General features: G+C 38.5%; 2 protein-coding genes across 3 annotated transcripts in view; one reads left to right on the top strand and one right to left on the bottom strand.

Moving 5' to 3' along the window:
• Positions 1 to 370: 370 nt before the first annotated feature.
• The window catches only part of LOC142337727 (N6-Methyl-AMP deaminase-like), a 37,750-nt gene continuing 21,920 nt past the window's right edge, over positions 371 to 16,200 (top strand). For both annotated transcript variants that reach the window (XM_075387202.1, XM_075387193.1), the window contains exon 1: positions 371 to 555. In XM_075387202.1, the coding sequence (XP_075243317.1) occupies positions 499 to 555 (57 nt within the window). In that variant the 5' untranslated portion in view covers positions 371 to 498. The remainder of the gene's footprint in view (positions 556 to 16,200) is intronic.
• On the bottom strand, positions 11,260 to 15,807 carry LOC142337712 (uncharacterized). The gene is made up of 4 exons (XM_075387167.1): positions 14,020 to 15,807; positions 13,354 to 13,745; positions 12,765 to 12,968; positions 11,260 to 12,375 (listed from the first exon to the last, which is right to left on the bottom strand). Exons 1-4 carry the CDS (start codon positions 14,384 to 14,386, stop codon positions 11,605 to 11,607), a joined length of 1,734 nt encoding a protein of 577 aa, XP_075243282.1. The 5' UTR covers positions 14,387 to 15,807; the 3' UTR covers positions 11,260 to 11,604.

The following is a 16,200-nucleotide window of genomic DNA, read 5'->3' as shown; positions in this document are numbered from 1 at the left end:
GTGTATCTGGTAATTTAACATTGCATATTGTCTCAACCTCATGGGTAGGCTAAAGCACTTATGTAGGTATTGATGGTGTAAACTTTATCAAAATTTCATTACAAATTAAACAAATAATGCTTCGCTAATTGAATTTTTACCTTTTGTAAGTTCTATTTGAATTTTTACCACTTACTAAGTCTTAGTATAACTTTTGAAGTTCAGTATACAAACAAAACGCACCAAGATGAATGCAAAGAAACAATTGAACAAGTTTTCTTATCAAGTTGTACATAGTGTTATTATGGCTGATCATAACTTCCTATCCCATTTGGCAGTCAACAAGTGAAGTTTCACCGCGTGGAGATGCCGCTTATATTCCCGCGTTCTGATGTTTGAATTGATGTTTCAGTTATATGAAAACTTTGCTTGACTCTAGTTGCTGATATTTCAAGCTGAATTTACCGAAAGATTGGTAATATCTTAACCATGATAGTGGTGTTCGTGTAGCTGGCAGATATGGTTGATGAAACTACAGATCCTCTTCGCGCCGAGATCAGGAGACTACCAAAAGCGGTAAGGGTTCAAAATCAAAACTTTCTAAGCGATTGTGCGCGTCGTTTGGAATAGGAAAAACCATCGTGACTCGAGATTAGTTAGCTTGAAAATCTTTTTTAACATGGTGGGAAAAAGCTTATTTTCAATTGAGAAATTTATTTTCATAAACTTTCTTTTTTATTCAAGCTTTGGTCATAGTTAAGAATAGTCATTCACGTTTGAGACTTGAATATACTTCTTTTCCAGATCATTCAAGGCTTAAACTGATTGAAACAGTTTTAAATTTATGGAGAAATGGCGGCGGCGTTCAAACAATTTTTTCAGCTCGTTTTTCAAGTATCATTTTTGCTGTAAGTAATCCGTTTGGATAACACGTTTTTGTTCCTTTCAAATTATGACTCATTCGGAAACCAATCGAATTATGAAATATTCTTTGCTTTGCGTACAAGTAATAGCTTGCTTGTTCTGTGACCAATATTTTAAATCGAAGAGGAGTGGTCGGAATATCGTGAATATCCGGGCTACGACGCAGTTATGGCTTCTTGGCAAAATTATTGGTGCAATCCAACGATACTCATTAATAAGGGCGACCCCAGAAAAAAATTGGTTTGTTGGTCAGTGAACCTAAACAGCCCTCAACTGATACTTCAAATGCTCCAAAAGTTATGTCCTATCTCACACACACATGCCTTGACGCTTTTTCAAAAAGTTGCGTGTCCACTTTAAGGTATGTCACGATTATAGCCCGCTTTTGTTGGTCTAAATTTATTACAAGGACTCGGGAATAGTTTATTCCACGTGCACTCAACTGATATTAATAAGGAAAAGTTTTCTGAAATGTATTTTGCGTGAAGCAGCACGGGAACACCGCGAAAACTCAACATGTCCATCAGTTGAAGAAAAATCTAAGCAGCAGCAACAATTCTCGGATTACTGAAATGTATCTACTACCATGGACCTAAGGCGCTTAACGTGAGAAAACGATTGCAAGTTTGGAGGCGACACGTGTTTACTCCACTGCATTCGCCGAGGAACTTGAGTTAGTTGCTCATGATACTTATTTTCAAGAAGACGGAATAAACTTCTTCGGCTTATTGTTGAGTTCGTGCTGGTTGGTCTGGAACCCCACGTTTGGTATTGAAAAGGATCGAACGTCTTGGAGATGGCAGGCATGCAATTTTGGAGGGTTCTAGCGTTAAAAGCCGCAGAGTGTTTGAATCTTCATCTGCCCAATTGATACGCTGCAACGCGATGATAATCACTTTCTGCGGCAGCCTAGCTGTGCCCATGTTACGTTTTTCTGTATTTGAGCTATTTGCCGGAACAATTTTAAAGGTCCTAATTATTTTGGGTTACAAAGTTTGGGTTTCACGCTTTTGTTTCAAAGTTTTGAAGTCAGGATGCTTGAAAGGGTTTTTTGGCCGTTTTGAATCTCAAGAATGAAAAGTTTTGTGCAGCAATTGTTTTATTACCAAGTTTACTGTGCTGTAGCTATAGTTCTCTCTGTTCATTCAGTATCAAATTTATCAGAGCACAAGATTTTGATGTTAAATATTTGCATGAGATAAAGTAAGAGCATTGTACAGTTTTATCTTAATAATACCGGATGTTTATGGACCTGTGAATGAGTCAGACTTACCGACAATGGGGTAAATGCACGGTCATGGACGACAATGCACGACAATGGGGTAAATGCACGGTCATGGTAGTTCTTAAGCATGACACGAATGTATATGAGGGGAGCATGGCACTCCCACGTCTTCAAAAAATTATATTTGAGTTTTCAATGTCTGAGATTGATTTGTTAGCGATGAATTGTGGTGGTGGCCGGGGACAGGCTGTTAGTTCTGTGTGCGAACCAGCATCCAGTGATAAGCATTGAAAAAATTTAGACTGAGCGAGGGAGCTGTGGGACTTTGGAAGCCTGTCGTCTGTTCCATTGGAAGCCTGTCGTCTGTTCCATTGGAAGCCTGTCGTCTGTTCCAAAGTTGACCCAGGATGAAATTGAGGGCCAAAGTATTAGTGTTGCATTCATCGCGGGGGCCTCTGACAGATTTCAGTAGCCCCAAAATGCACATGCAGATTTAGTAATGGAGGCGTAGTTTTTGTTCACTGCGTAATTGCCAGTCCATATCGCACTGAAAACCTGTCCCTTTTTTTAGTTTGTTTTTTGGACGAACGTCTCTATGAACCGAGCCTGCTCGTTGCGAATATGTGCACCTACAGAGGGCCGCATGTTGATTCCAAGCCATTTGCTGCCTCAACTTGTCATTCTTCTCTGTGGCGTGAAGCTCTGGATTTTAGGTAAAGATATCAAAACAGCGACGGCAGCTTTCATCAAAGGGCTGGATTTAAGAGATGTGCAGCTTCCTCAAATTAATTGCGTTTTTACTAAATTACTCTGACCTGTAGTTTTTTCATATGCTGACACATAGTGCGGTAGTTTTTCTTGGGTTTCAATTGTCATGCTTTTTCAGGGGTCAACAGAGTCGTTATCTAACGGCCTGGTCACACGCTCTATCTGCAAGAGATGGTTGGGCACGCTGTCCACACTGTAAATGGTATCGCCAGAGTCGTAGCTGTGATCAGTGAATAGGGCTCGTGTCTACTGTCGTCACCAGTGATCACGGATTTGTCTCCAGAGATTTTGCAAGGGTTAAGTTGGATCTCTCCATCTGGTAGTCGTGCTGGAGGGTACGATTATCTGCATTTGAGGAGACATAAGGATGATCCCGTTACAACCAGGCACACCTGCTCTTAAGAGAAAGCGGAAAGAAGGCCTGGTTCGTTCGCAAGATCTCAGCACTCAAAAAAGTTAGCTAAATGACAACTGGTATCAAATTGTGCACTTTTTCCCAATTATTATTTAAATAAAAATTGTAAGACTGAATCCTAATATATTTGTGATAATACCTATATAGGGCGAAATAAAATATTTAAGGTTTTGCGTTTTGAGTTTTAGTTGCCTAACACAAATAATGAGCTCAGGCTTCTGTTTTAAGTATTTTGCTTAAAGTCTTCGGCAAACAATCCAGATAAAAGATGAAATAAAACAGTTTGGTGCACAAGGTTACGTTGAAAAGGACACAGAGCACGAAGGTTGTTATGATCAATAACTGTCAACATTAAAGCGCTATCTTTCATAGCTAGGTGAGGTTTTTGGTTTTAATAAGAATTTGTCATTAATTTTGTTTTAAAAATAACATGAAATGGAAGTTTTGGCTCCTTCATAAAGTCTAGGTTGCACAATAACGCATGTAACACAAAGCAGTAGCTGTGGAGAGCGTATAGTGAAAACGAGAGCATTTCAAAAATCAGCGCATCTAAGCTTTTGTCTTAACTGCAACAAACCTAATGCGGATAACAGGAAGCATAGTGTACAGATAACGGTGGCTTGAAAGAAGCCATGTTTGGTTTAGCACAACAGTCAGATCTTTGTTTTAAATTTAAAAACATTTCGGGGGAATAGTACACACTGAAGAGGAATTTGAGCTGGATTAGAACCAAAGTGTTGAGCTTAAGCAATCATATGACGTGAGTAGGCACATTGAAGAGCTATGCTGAGAATTGTAGAAACAGTGCGCCAATGAGTTAGTCGGGTTTTTGTATTAAAGATGCAAGGAGCAGTAAACATGTTTACCAAATACTACATTTAAAATTTCATTTCACCCAGATGACATTGAGCACATAATGCCAACGCTGTCGAATAATACGGTGGTTTTTTTCCAGCAGTTAGGTGAGGATTTTGTTTTTGTTAACTAAATAGTGAAATTAGAAAGAAATTATTTCAAACCCTTGAAATGTTTTTCCTTTTAGAGCCAACAACATGCAGTACTCAGCCTCTAAACGGAGCAAGCAGCAGCGAATAGCTTCAAGCAGGAAAATGGGGAGATCAGGGGGACAGGGCGTAAAGCATAGAATTGTCATCAAATTGTAGTAAATTTGTCGACTTTGTTAAATTTTTTCCTCAAGATTGTCTGTTTTGTAAAATTGAAATACAGCACACATTGAATATGGGTTAAGCTATTATATTTGTAACAATAAAAATTTGAATTGATCGTTTTTTTGCAGTGAGTGTGTAGTAAAATTCCATACAGCTCCCAAAAATTATATATGTTTCACAATTTATGTATTTTTTTCCACAATTATTTAATCAAATCTTTCAAGGTAATACCTTTTGCAATTGAGTGTAGAATTGAGAGTAGCACAGGTTTCGTAAAGTGTTATTGAATGAAAGAACCCACACTTGATTCAATAAAACCGTGGTTTTTGACGATTATCAGGTCACTTGTTGTTTTGCTGTCCTTTGTTTTTTGGCGTGCGGAATTGAGGACCATAAGTTCTCCCTTATAAGAATGCGGTTTGATTTTGAAAAGGAACTTGGTTGGACTTGTTGTGAAGGAACTGAGAATGTAAAAGAGGATGGAATTATCGTAGCTAAAACAGGAGCTGTGGAGTTAGTTAAACATGGAGTGCGAAACCTGATTTTTTAAAATCAGTTTTGTTATGTTTAGTACAGCTAATCCTAATCTAGTAAGTAATCCTAATCTTCATCAAGATAGGCTATCTATCAAGATAGATACTATCAATATAGGCTGTGATTTGATGTTTCGGTGAAAAAATGATTCATCAAAAACTGTGGAATTCTTTTTGAATTAAGGGAGGATCTAAAGTAACCGCTTGTGCCGTTGACTGTGATTTGGATAGTGTCGGGTGACAATATGTTCGGCACTCTGACTAGCTGGTTGGAAGTCTTGATTTCTTCCGTCCACAAGTTGCTCCTGATTATTTCAATACTCTTCGTGACAAAAGTTTGGCCTGTTTACCAGGTTTTTGGTCTGTAAGGTTCGAAAAATGGGTTGCTCATCCTCTGAAATTTGTTCATCAGCAGCTAAATTTGTTCTCATTTCCAAGTGGGTTTTCATTTAATGACTGTTCCGCATTATTTGTAAGGGATGCTCCAGCATTAAGACGTGATCAAACGCAAAATTGCTTAATGGAGGAACTGTTTGTCTGTCCCACTATATTTGGCGGGTGGTGAGAGACTAGATCTTTTAATTTTTGCTCAAAAACTTTAGGCTCAAAGATTCTTTTTTGTGATTGGAATGGGTTTAAAGTTTTTGGAGTCAATGTCTTTCAAGTCTTCAAACTAGTATTTGGGTTGAATTGGAAGTAAACGAATTACGCGTTGTGTATTGTTGTAGTTAACTTTGCGAACTAAATAGTTTGAATTTACTAAAATTTGCTAAACTCGATATAGTGGTAATCATTTTTTCTGATTTGACGGTAAAACGCTTTTTATCATAAGAGCAACTAAAAATTTGATATATACAACTATGGAAAGAGTGTGTTCATTCGGTCTTGTTTTTGTTGTCAAAAGTGTTGTTGGCTTTGCTTCTCTGATGGTTAAGATGTTGATTTGAAAATCAAGAGTTTTTGTCCGCTTGAGGCCATGCAAACGCAGATTTCGGGGCATCCTTTTGAGGAATTATAAGTAGCGATATAAACAAAAGCTGGGACTTCAATGTAGCGATGCCAGTCTCATACAATTATGTCTTTTTAAATATGCAAAATTCTCTGTACTATAGCATGACTACGTTCCACTGCACCGATTATTTTAGGACGCTTTACAGATGCCAATTTTAGTTCTACTTCTATCAATCCATCTATCCCTTCTTGCAATTATCATTGTTGATTTGAAAACAGCCCAAATCACCCAGAATTGTTGTGGGAAAATTTGAGTTTTGCATGAAAGTTTCAAATAGTATTATAGCGACCGTTTTTTCAGCTGCGTTCCTCATTGGAATTGCAAATACTTAGCGGCTAACAACAATAAAAACATCAATAATGGAGAAGACGTGTGTCTTTTGGGGAAAAAATTGTTTTTCTGACATAACTACTTTAAGTAAGTCTCCCAGAAAACGTGCGGACGCTTTTGAAAGAAGGGGTGTCCTTACTCTTTTGTCGTACTGATTTTGTTTAAGATTATGAACCAATTGAAACAGTCTAACCGAGGCCCTCTGTAGATTTTGGAAAATGGAATCACTAGTGAAACTGAGTTTCAGTTTCTTGTGGTCCTATATGTCCCATAAACTTATATTATTATTTCTGAACAAAATTTACCAATTTTTGGAATAACAAACTGACGGATAAAATTTTGTCCGGTTTTTAAAAAAATCACGAAATAACACATTGTTGTACATTTCTAGTCGATCAGTTGTTTATTATGTTCTGCAGTTCTGCATGAGATAAGAGTGTGATTGTTTTCTTTTTTCTACTAATCCACTTGGTAACCTAGTAGTAGCCCTAATTTTGTCATCTTTTTGTTGCACCTCAAAAATATTTAAAGACTGCTTGTTACTGCTGAGATACAGCTCATCTAAAGGATTGGCTTCTGCAAGTGGTTTCAAGGGGACATAACAAGTGTCATCCACTTCAATTATATCAGAATCTGGTTCTCTAAAATAACACCACTGAAAAGCTGTAAGACTGTTAGCCGGAATTTGGCAGCAACATCTTTAACTTGAATTCTTGTTTCCAATTTTAGTTAAAGCTTGGAGCCGGATTAATATAGATTCCAAACAAGTAATCTGCGGCCGTGTTCTGCATTCCACAAGGAAGTTAGAATTGTCTGTGAAAAGCTAGTAAAACTTACCGTCATTCAACACTGAGTTTTTTAGTCGCACCTTATGTGCACAAAATTGTTAAATGCAAAATAAACTCCGAGAACACTGTTGCGTAAATCGATCATTTCAGTTGCGTTGTGTTGAAATCAAGAAGTCACAGGTGCAAATTGCTTCTGTTCTTGCCTCTCTTGGTTCAATACTTAGTCTTCTACCATAAGTACGAACCGTACATAATGGTGGCTTGCGTCGTACATTATTACGTACTGCAGATCCGTTTCTATTAGGCCAAGGGTCATTTTACAAGCGCTGTTTAGCATTTCTATTAATTCACTCATCAGTTTTCTGTGCTCATCCGTTATGTCAAAATTCTTGTCACATTTTAATGGTTTATAAAACGGCAGAAGTCTCTCATTGAGGTTTGGTAAATAGGCTTCCAAGTACTGAAAGAGAGCCAATAGGATTTTTGACTTGCTTGAAGTTTTTCGGCTTTTTAAGATGTGGATCCCAATTCATCCACTACTGTAAACATTGGTCATTAGCTATATATGAATCAAAGTACTTTCTTATGAAAAAGCTAAGGGCACTGACTGATGTACTTAACCGCTGTGCTAACCTAGTATAGGCAAAGTTTCATGCGGCTGAGTTTAAATATAATAGTTGTACGGATAATGGGTCAGACATCTTAACTGCATAATACGCCTGACTCCTATCTATTTTTGCCTAAATTCTGTTACAGGCTATTTGTGCTTCGACATCTTTCATTTTTAAAATTTGGAAATTGTTGGAGTTGTAGTCATGGCGTATTAATTTGTTAATACGCCTAAGTTCAACTAATCGGAATTTTCCGGATGGTTTGTGATTAGCAAAAAGAAGGCTTGCATATATGGAGTAAAGCAGCGTAGTAATGATGCCAAAATATTTCATTATAGTAAAATATTGCAAATCAATAAGGATTTGCTCATGCAAGTGAATTGGAGTGAGTGGGTTCTGAGTGTATACTGGCCGCAGTGTTACAGGTGTTAGCTTGATATTTAGCTGGTCATTTCCGTCGATATCATAATTGTGTCGCGCAAAAACATGAAAACAAAGAAGTCCTTCGATCTGATCCGTAACGATTGAGTTTTCTCGCCAAAAGTTTGAAAATTTTTTTCGGAAATTTTATCTTGTTTTGAAGAATTTGAGTGTCTCAAAATTTCTTTTGTAAATACCGGTTAATGCATATGGATTCTCACAATTTTTAGATGTAGGAAACCAAAAACAATCTGTTGGATATGGTAAACTTTGTTGGTAGCTGTCAACAAGCTAGCTGATGTCTTTATTAAAGAGATCTGGCTCAATTTGGTTGCAAATATTGGCCCGTATAGGCGCTAAAATTGTAATTCGATCAACTATTGATCCTTTTGGCACTGATTCTACATTTGGGGTTGCATTTAAAGCAGTTGTCGTTTTTGAAAATTGGATGTTTGAAAAGGAGCAGGTTATGCAAAGACGTGTTGATCTCTCGAAACGTGGATCAGGATCTACAATTCCAATTGTTTCATCGGCTAAAATATTGTCTTAAAAACAATCAATTGTTTTCTGACTATTGGGGAATTCCTATTTGGAAATAGTTGGAAAACTATTTGGAAATATATTGGGGAAGTAGTTTTCTGACTATTTCCAGTTTTTGGGTTGTCTTGAGAACATTTTTGTTTTTTGAGTTTCGTTCTAGTTTTGCCATTACCCTTTGTCAGCTCTGAAATTTGGAAAGAAATTTCAAGCAGGTGTAGTTTATGTGATGCTGCGTCATTTAGATTTCTAATGTTTCTGTAAAATGGAAAACCTGAAATTGGGTTATTCATTATGGGCAAGAACCAAAACTGTTCTGTGAATACTTGGTTCGCGAGTGACCCGGAGTTCACTCAGACATGCGGTTTTTGGATGGGTTGCATTTGCCACTTTTACAACAAGGAAGGGGTTGGTATCAAGGTATTTAATACTCAGGTGTGGTGCAGATAACTTGATTTTTTCAAGCATGGCTGGTGTAAGAGCACTAGAGAAAGCACCAGAGTCCACTAAGAACTTAAGGAAAGTGATTTAAACTTTCAGGGGATAAAGAACAGATTCGAGAAAAAAGGGAGCATAACAGCAGTTAGAAATGAGGTTTATTGTAGTGGCGGCTGACCTTAACTTTTTGTTGATCCAATGGCCGCTGTTGATTTCTCGTAGGTTTTTGGTTTGGACCAGCAGTACGGCGCCGTGTGTCCATATTTTGCACAACTGCGGCAATATTTCTGGTTTCTGCGAGGAATTGTATTAGACCATTGTCTTGCGTAAAATATTGGATAGCCTAGTGTTTGGTAGCCTTGTGTTTACTTCCCTGCTTCATCAGATGTCACTGACTGTTAGCCTTGACTGATAGCCAAAAACGGGGTAGACTTGTTGCTGCTGTCCTGATGTCAACTAGCCCCGTCTGTAAGAGCCTGGTGCGTTGTGATCTGCCTATTTCCCTGCCGACTTCGTGCAAATGTTTGGTTGCACATGCCACTTTTTGTTAAAGTGATAGGGCGGATGAAATCGCTCTCTTTCTTAAAACCTGCCTATGCCTCGATAAAAATGATACGGCTGTCTAAAATTATTATGATGAGGATAGAAGTTTGTATGTTAAATTTTGCTGCTCTTTCAGTGACACTATTAATTTGTCTCTTATTTCTGTCAGCACCGTTTGATCTTTGTTTAAAGCACTCATACTCTGGATAAGTGAAGTTATCTGCGGGGCTGAGATTTCTCTAATTGCTGATCCAGCATCATCTTCAGGGTATGCTCATCAAGAATCACCGTTCTAGATGCCCTAGCTTATAAGTTGTCCAGTGTGGTATGGTCAGGCAGAGTGATTATATACTTTTTAAACTTATTTAAACTTTACTCTTCTGACTCGCTCATTAAAAAGATATTCAGCGGCAACTGCTGGATCGATAGCAGCTGCTGCTCTTGCAGCAATATTTGGAAAATCTAGACTACCCAGACGTTGTAATTTTGTCAAAAAATCATGAATGCTTTCCTCTGATGGCTTGAGTTTTCTGATTTGGAAATGGAGTTTATAAAGTTCAATTCTATCGGGATATTCCTACCGATTTCTCAATGCATCTGGTGCTTTATCCAAGTCTTTGCGTACGGCTTGTGTAAGTTGTTCGGAAAAATTTACTGCATTACCTTTAAGATGAAGATGCGGATAGCGATGTTGTTGATCCTCGTCAATTGCTGTGAATCCAATGCAACTTCGAAGTTGGCGTTCAAATTTTGTAATATTGTCTTTCCCTGATCCCGATTTGGATTCATGATTGTTGTCCGACTTGCAGTCTATTTTTACCATGATTGGGGGCAATAGGTTATCTGACCACATCGGACTACGAAGCTGGTGTCGAGTTCCAAAAGGGCTGTAGTTAAGTCAGTTTTGTCAATCGGAGAGTTTGGGTTTTGGTTCTATTGGATTTTCAGTTTTGTTGAGACTGATTGATAATTTTGAAGATACTTAATCTCTTGACTCAAACTTGCCAAAAACACTCCTGACACCATGTCTGCGGCGGCCTAGCTATACCCATGTAACTTTCTCCTATATATTAGCTCCCTGACAATTTTAGAAGGTTTTTTTGTCTCGAGGAAAACCTCTCAAAGAATTAGAGGGGAGTTAAATAAATTTTTTTGTCCGCAGCCAATGTGCTGGGGAATTTCACGATATTCAATGCGAACGACTATAATCATGGTGACCCGATTGTGAGGGAATATCCGCAAAAATTTAATTATCCTGGCAGGTGGGCGTGCTTGCAAAGGTTTTCGGAATTCAACGAAATGAAGTGCTCCTTTAAATGATTTCGTGCTCCTTTAAATGATTTCTTTTCGAATGATTGAGTAAACTGATTTCGATATGGTTTATGACTACGATTATAATGGTAAAAACGCATTGTACATAATTTGAAAGTTTCTCCCTCAAAGAAAACATCTTTTTCCAAAAATGGGCTTTCTTGCTTTCCTAGTCCAATATATGGAATAAGTGATAAATGGAGAAAATATTAACTTGGCATCATTACCAGTTGTATTTCTAGCAGTCGTCAAAAGAGGTCTGTATTCTTCGTTTTCAGATAAGCTTAAAAATCCGATTTAAATTGAATCTTGTCTTCGTTTTGATCGAAAAACATCAAACGTGGCTTGTCAAACTTGGTGGAATTCGTACACATTTTTAGTGGCCCGTTTTGGATCCATTTTGAATGTCTTGTTAAATAAACTGCTGAATTAAAAATGTGAGCGAGATTTTTAATTAGCGTTATTAAATTGCTCAAAATAACGATGAGCCCAGTGAAAGTACTCATTTAGATTTTTTCGGCCTTCGAAACTTTTTTTAGATATTTATATAAATCAGAATCTATTAAAGCAATAGTCACCAAATTGCTATCAACTTTTGTTTTCACTCAAGTGTCTCTACTTTAATCATAGTCGGGCTAGAATCCTCTTCGTCGTCGTTAAATGATTGCTGAGAGAGTAAGTTTATATCTTCAGATAATGCTGATGATTCATTATCCACTCTATTGATTGCGTCATACAGGGAGACTCCACTTTCCTCACACTTTTTCTCTAATCGTCTCAAGTTTTTGAAAAACACTCGAACATTTTCTTCTGTTAAACCCAAATGTGAGGACAGCAAAGTTCGCCCATCGGCCGTCAAGTAGCGTCCATTTGAAAGGTACCATTCTAGCATCACCATTTTAGCCGAGCGGCTGATTGTTGTTCGCCTACGCATTCGTTTTATGCTACCCGAGGTTGAGTCGACTGTGCTTGACTGTTGATGCTGGTTCAACTGGTTTAGTATGTTTGGACCACCGCCTTTGGCCAGATCACTAAGACTGTTTTGAGTGCTTTTGTTTGACCCATTAGATGTTGGCGACACGTTTTGAGCTGATGAAGTATTGGTGGCATTAGCCAACGTTGTAATGTCCAAGGCTTTAATTGGGTTATTAGTTGTTGCTGAGGATTGTAAGCTTGCTACTAATGGATCTCTTTGCACCGCCGCGTTGAGAAGATGAAGGTTGTTCAGCGTGTTCATAGTGGGGCCGTGAGTCTTGTTCATTGTAAATATGTTGTCAAGAGAGCCAAAGCTGTTTTGCAGGAGGAAGTTGTTGTTCATCTGGGGTATGGCGCTGTTGGTGAGAGTTTCATTTGCTTTCAGCATCGGATTGAGCTGAAATTAAGTTGTGCAAAACAATTAGTCTCACTTCGTAAAAGGAATTGAAGCGCTGTTCAATTACCTGATTTAAATTTTAATCCTAATTGATTTTTTGTGCCAATACATATTCTGACCTTCAAGATTCGCGCCAATGAGTAATTATAACCAAATTCCAGTTTCAAATCAGTTCATTGTATATCATTGACTACTTGGTCTTCTTGGGCTTTATCTTCAGGTCATACAGGTATGAACAATTTTGATAGATGCTGACATTAACATCTGGTCTATTTAGCATTGCAACCCGACGCATAATGTTAGCGGTAACAGACTATTATAATTAGGCAGACATTCGAACAAACAGTTAAGTTAGGATTATCCGAAATTTCGTTTAAGAATTGCTGTACCTGGTTGTTATTGTTGTTTATGGCTGAGTGAGTGATGTTGTCGGCCAGTGTGTTAGTGACGGATGCGGCTGCAGCTGCCTTCAGCTGCTGTTTCACTCCCTCGTACACCTTCGCTCTCTCTGATTCCTGTAGCATGAAGTGTTTCACAATGGGCAGGAATTTGCCACTCCCGTCCATGTACTCTCCCGCTGGAAGAAGCAGAACCTAAAAATTAGGTATTAATGCTATAATGATTTGCGTTCTTGATTGTTGTGAAAGTGGCGAATCTTTAGTTCGCTAGCTCAAAAACTTCTTCATTTTTCAAATTAGAGGGTATTATTTGACTGGGACCATCCGCACCTATTGAAAACGTGGCAAGCGGATTGTTTCTGCATAAATACTCCAAACATTATACAACTCTTTATTTTTAGATGTTTTTAAATCTGCAATGTAATCATGGGAAAATGAGAAGAATTTATTTGGAATACATAGATCATTTCACCTTGAAGTTAAGCCTTGAATTGAAGAATATGATGAATTCTGGAGACATGTTAACGTTGCAGTGGAACCTTGAGCTAGAAAATTGAAGTGTAAGCAGAAAGTAATGTACCTTTTCCATGGTGGCAGCATTGCATCCCATAGTCGCGTGTGAAAATATCTCGGCATTGATGTTGAACTTGTCGATCTCAAAGTGTATGCAGTACTTGAGCACAGCCGGCATCAGAAGAAAAGGGCTGAAGTTGAAGGGAAGGGGGGCCAGACCGAAACCTAGTGGGACCTTCTCATTTTGATTACTGTAACTGCTTGGACCACTATTTATTGAAGTGGTATTTGGGGACGTCCCGGACATTGCGATGGCTGCTGTCGACAAAAATGATGAAATGCTGCTGCTGTTTGATACAATCTTGTCAGATGAATCTGCTGCTTGTGTCTTTGTTAAATCAATTTGTTTCAATTCAGTTTCGCAGAGGTGAATCGCTGCGGATTCTGTCTTTGTGTCGCCTAAAAGATATTCTATAACGTTTTTGGAAACTTTTTTTTATACCTGAATTCCTTTTTTTGCGATTGCCACCCTATTTATTTGGCAATTTATGGGAATCAAACCAAAAAGTACTTGTTTCAGCTAAAGCCTTACCTTGATGCTTCGTAAATCGATTATAACAGCGATCAGAAAACTCAATTTTGGATTATCTCACAACCTTGATCAATATCCTGTGCTCAAAATAAATCAATCTCTATTGTAAACTATTAAATTCGGAAGCCTGTTTGTACTAACCATTTGCAATAGACATATTAACGTCGGATTCTGTCGTATTGTGCGGTTGTTTTGAAGTCTGATCGCTCCCTGGGACTTTCGAAATATAATTAACGACAGATTTTTCACAATCCATCATTATCACAGCTCGTTTATCTACGTCCTTCATTCTTTGATTGTCGGCTAGCCGAACTACAGAGTGCTGTGATTGGCTGGAACAGCTATTAGTGCTCCCATTGGTCAACTTGTCGGCGACTGCCACCAAGCCTTTCACCTTACGATCAACTGTTTGTGATAGAAGAGTTCGCGCCTGGAACACAGTCGAGTTGTCGTCAAATTCCATTATTATGGAACCGTTGGGTCCCTGGAACTTAAATCGGTTCGGCATTTCGTTAAACGGTCTCTGATGAATTTGGATTGTAATTTGTTGATGAATTTGGGTTCTAATTTTAAGAATGTTGGTGGTTTATCGTGATTAAAAATAGCGGATCAGGGTATAATTAGAAATTATTGGCATTCAATTAGATAGTGTCGGAGGGTAATTATAGATAATTCGGAAGTCATGGTGGGTGAACGTTGGAAATTGTTATGAAAAGGTAATTGAGTGAATAGCAAGTAATAAGTGAGTGAGTGAACAGATAGAGAGACAGAGAGAGTATTTGGATTCTTGAGCTGTATAGCAAATGGTTTCTGTGTACAGCTCTAATTGCTCAAATGTTGGCGTTTCTTTGTCTCGCGGTAAGCCGATTATGGGATTAAACCAAACTGAGTAAGTCTTGCTAATTCGAGCAAGCGGTATTAGCCCACATTTAAATACACAACTGGGCTTACAGGAGATAAATAGCTTGGCAAGCCTGCCAAACGACTGTAGGGAGCTAGCTCCAATACCCTTCCAAGTTGAGAGGTAAATTGGTTTTGGGGCGCCTTAACTCTATATTAAGTGATTGTGACTGAGGAACTAGACTCTAATGACACCGTTTAGTAAATCATGTATGTGCAGTGCTCGCTATCATGTAGCAAGTAGTACGCACCAGGGGCTTACAGTCTAAAGTTTGTATTCCGCATTAAGCCGATTGTTTGAAAGGGGGTAAAGGTAAAACTAATCCGACAATCGTCTGAAAATGATAGGGACATTTGTTTGCACTACTTCAAACAGGCGCCAAACTATCCACTTTACTAAACCGCACGCTTTTTTATAACTAGTTAATGGTAACTAACTAACTAATGAGTTATTGGAAATGTGACGTTTCATGGTAATCCGAAATCACTCCAGGCAGGATTTAGGACATAGATTGAAGTTAGTTTTCCGGAAATTGGTCGTAGTAGATTTTAATGCAATATATATGAGTGAGTAGATGTTTGTGAACAAATCCGGGATGAAAAAGACCCCATCTTTCGGCCGAGTTAATCTGATATGTAAAGCTGAGAGGGACACGTGTATAACTTTGTGTTGTCTGTTTTGTTCCTCAGTTAAGCCTGTCCCGATTAGTAATGAATGGGGGAAAGAGGGGATATAGGTTGAATAGCAGCAAGTATACAGGATACAGGGCATTGCTGTTTGTGTGGCTCTGAGCTGAGCAGCTAAGCTGAGTACTCCCGCGCAGCTTAACTGGGAAAGGAAGCGGCTTAGCCGAGTCGTACGTACTAAGTGCGCAGAGCACATAACACACGTATGCGGCGTATCTATACATACACACGTGTGCTAAAAGCAGTGCGGCGGTGGGAAAAGCTATGAAGCCGCCGCCATGCGTGGAAATGTGTTTTGGGGAAAGAGGATATGAATTTACAGAAGTAAGGAACGGGGGGAATAATGAGGGAATTATTTTATATCTTACAGGGGATTAGCCAGGACTAAGTCCCCCGTACCCGCACGCCGTAATTCTAATCTCATCCTATTTATTATTCCCCTAACTATCTACTACTAACTACCTCTACATTCCCTGCTTACTCTTTCCTCCCTCTCTCGTTCTTTCACTTCTCTCCCTGGGTCTCTCATGTGTCTGTGAGCCCTCTCTTCTCTTCTCTTGTCATGGGTCTTAGCTTCCTGTCCTGATTAAGTGAAGTCAGCTGAAAAATGATGAAATAATGATAGTAAAAATTAGCTAGTGATACTTGAAAGTTGCCTTCATTAACTGCACAAGTCCAAAATTTTTGACTCACAAGTCGTTGTTTTTCCTTCACATTCTGGCAAAAACCAAATAT

Source organism: Convolutriloba macropyga, chromosome 1, assembly GCF_964194025.1.
Source record: "Convolutriloba macropyga chromosome 1, txConMacr16.3, whole genome shotgun sequence".
NCBI classification, from domain to species: domain Eukaryota; kingdom Metazoa; phylum Xenacoelomorpha; order Acoela; family Convolutidae; genus Convolutriloba; species Convolutriloba macropyga.
Note: the sequence above shows the minus strand (reverse complement) of the source record. Positions and strands in the feature narration are given on the sequence as shown.

Bases quoted from the DNA above. Each gene is read 5' to 3' on its own strand.
- LOC142337712 (XM_075387167.1), bottom strand. From the start codon at position 14,386: ATGCCGAACCGATTTAAGTTCCAGGGACCCAACGGTTCCATAATAATG. The intron at 12,969-13,353 runs GTACATTACTTT...CCTAATTTTTAG, and splicing joins ATGCTGCCACCATGGAAAAG to GTTCTGCTTCTTCCAGCGGG. The intron at 12,376-12,764 runs GTACAGCAATTC...ACTTAATTTCAG, and splicing joins TAAACAACAATAACAACCAG to CTCAATCCGATGCTGAAAGC.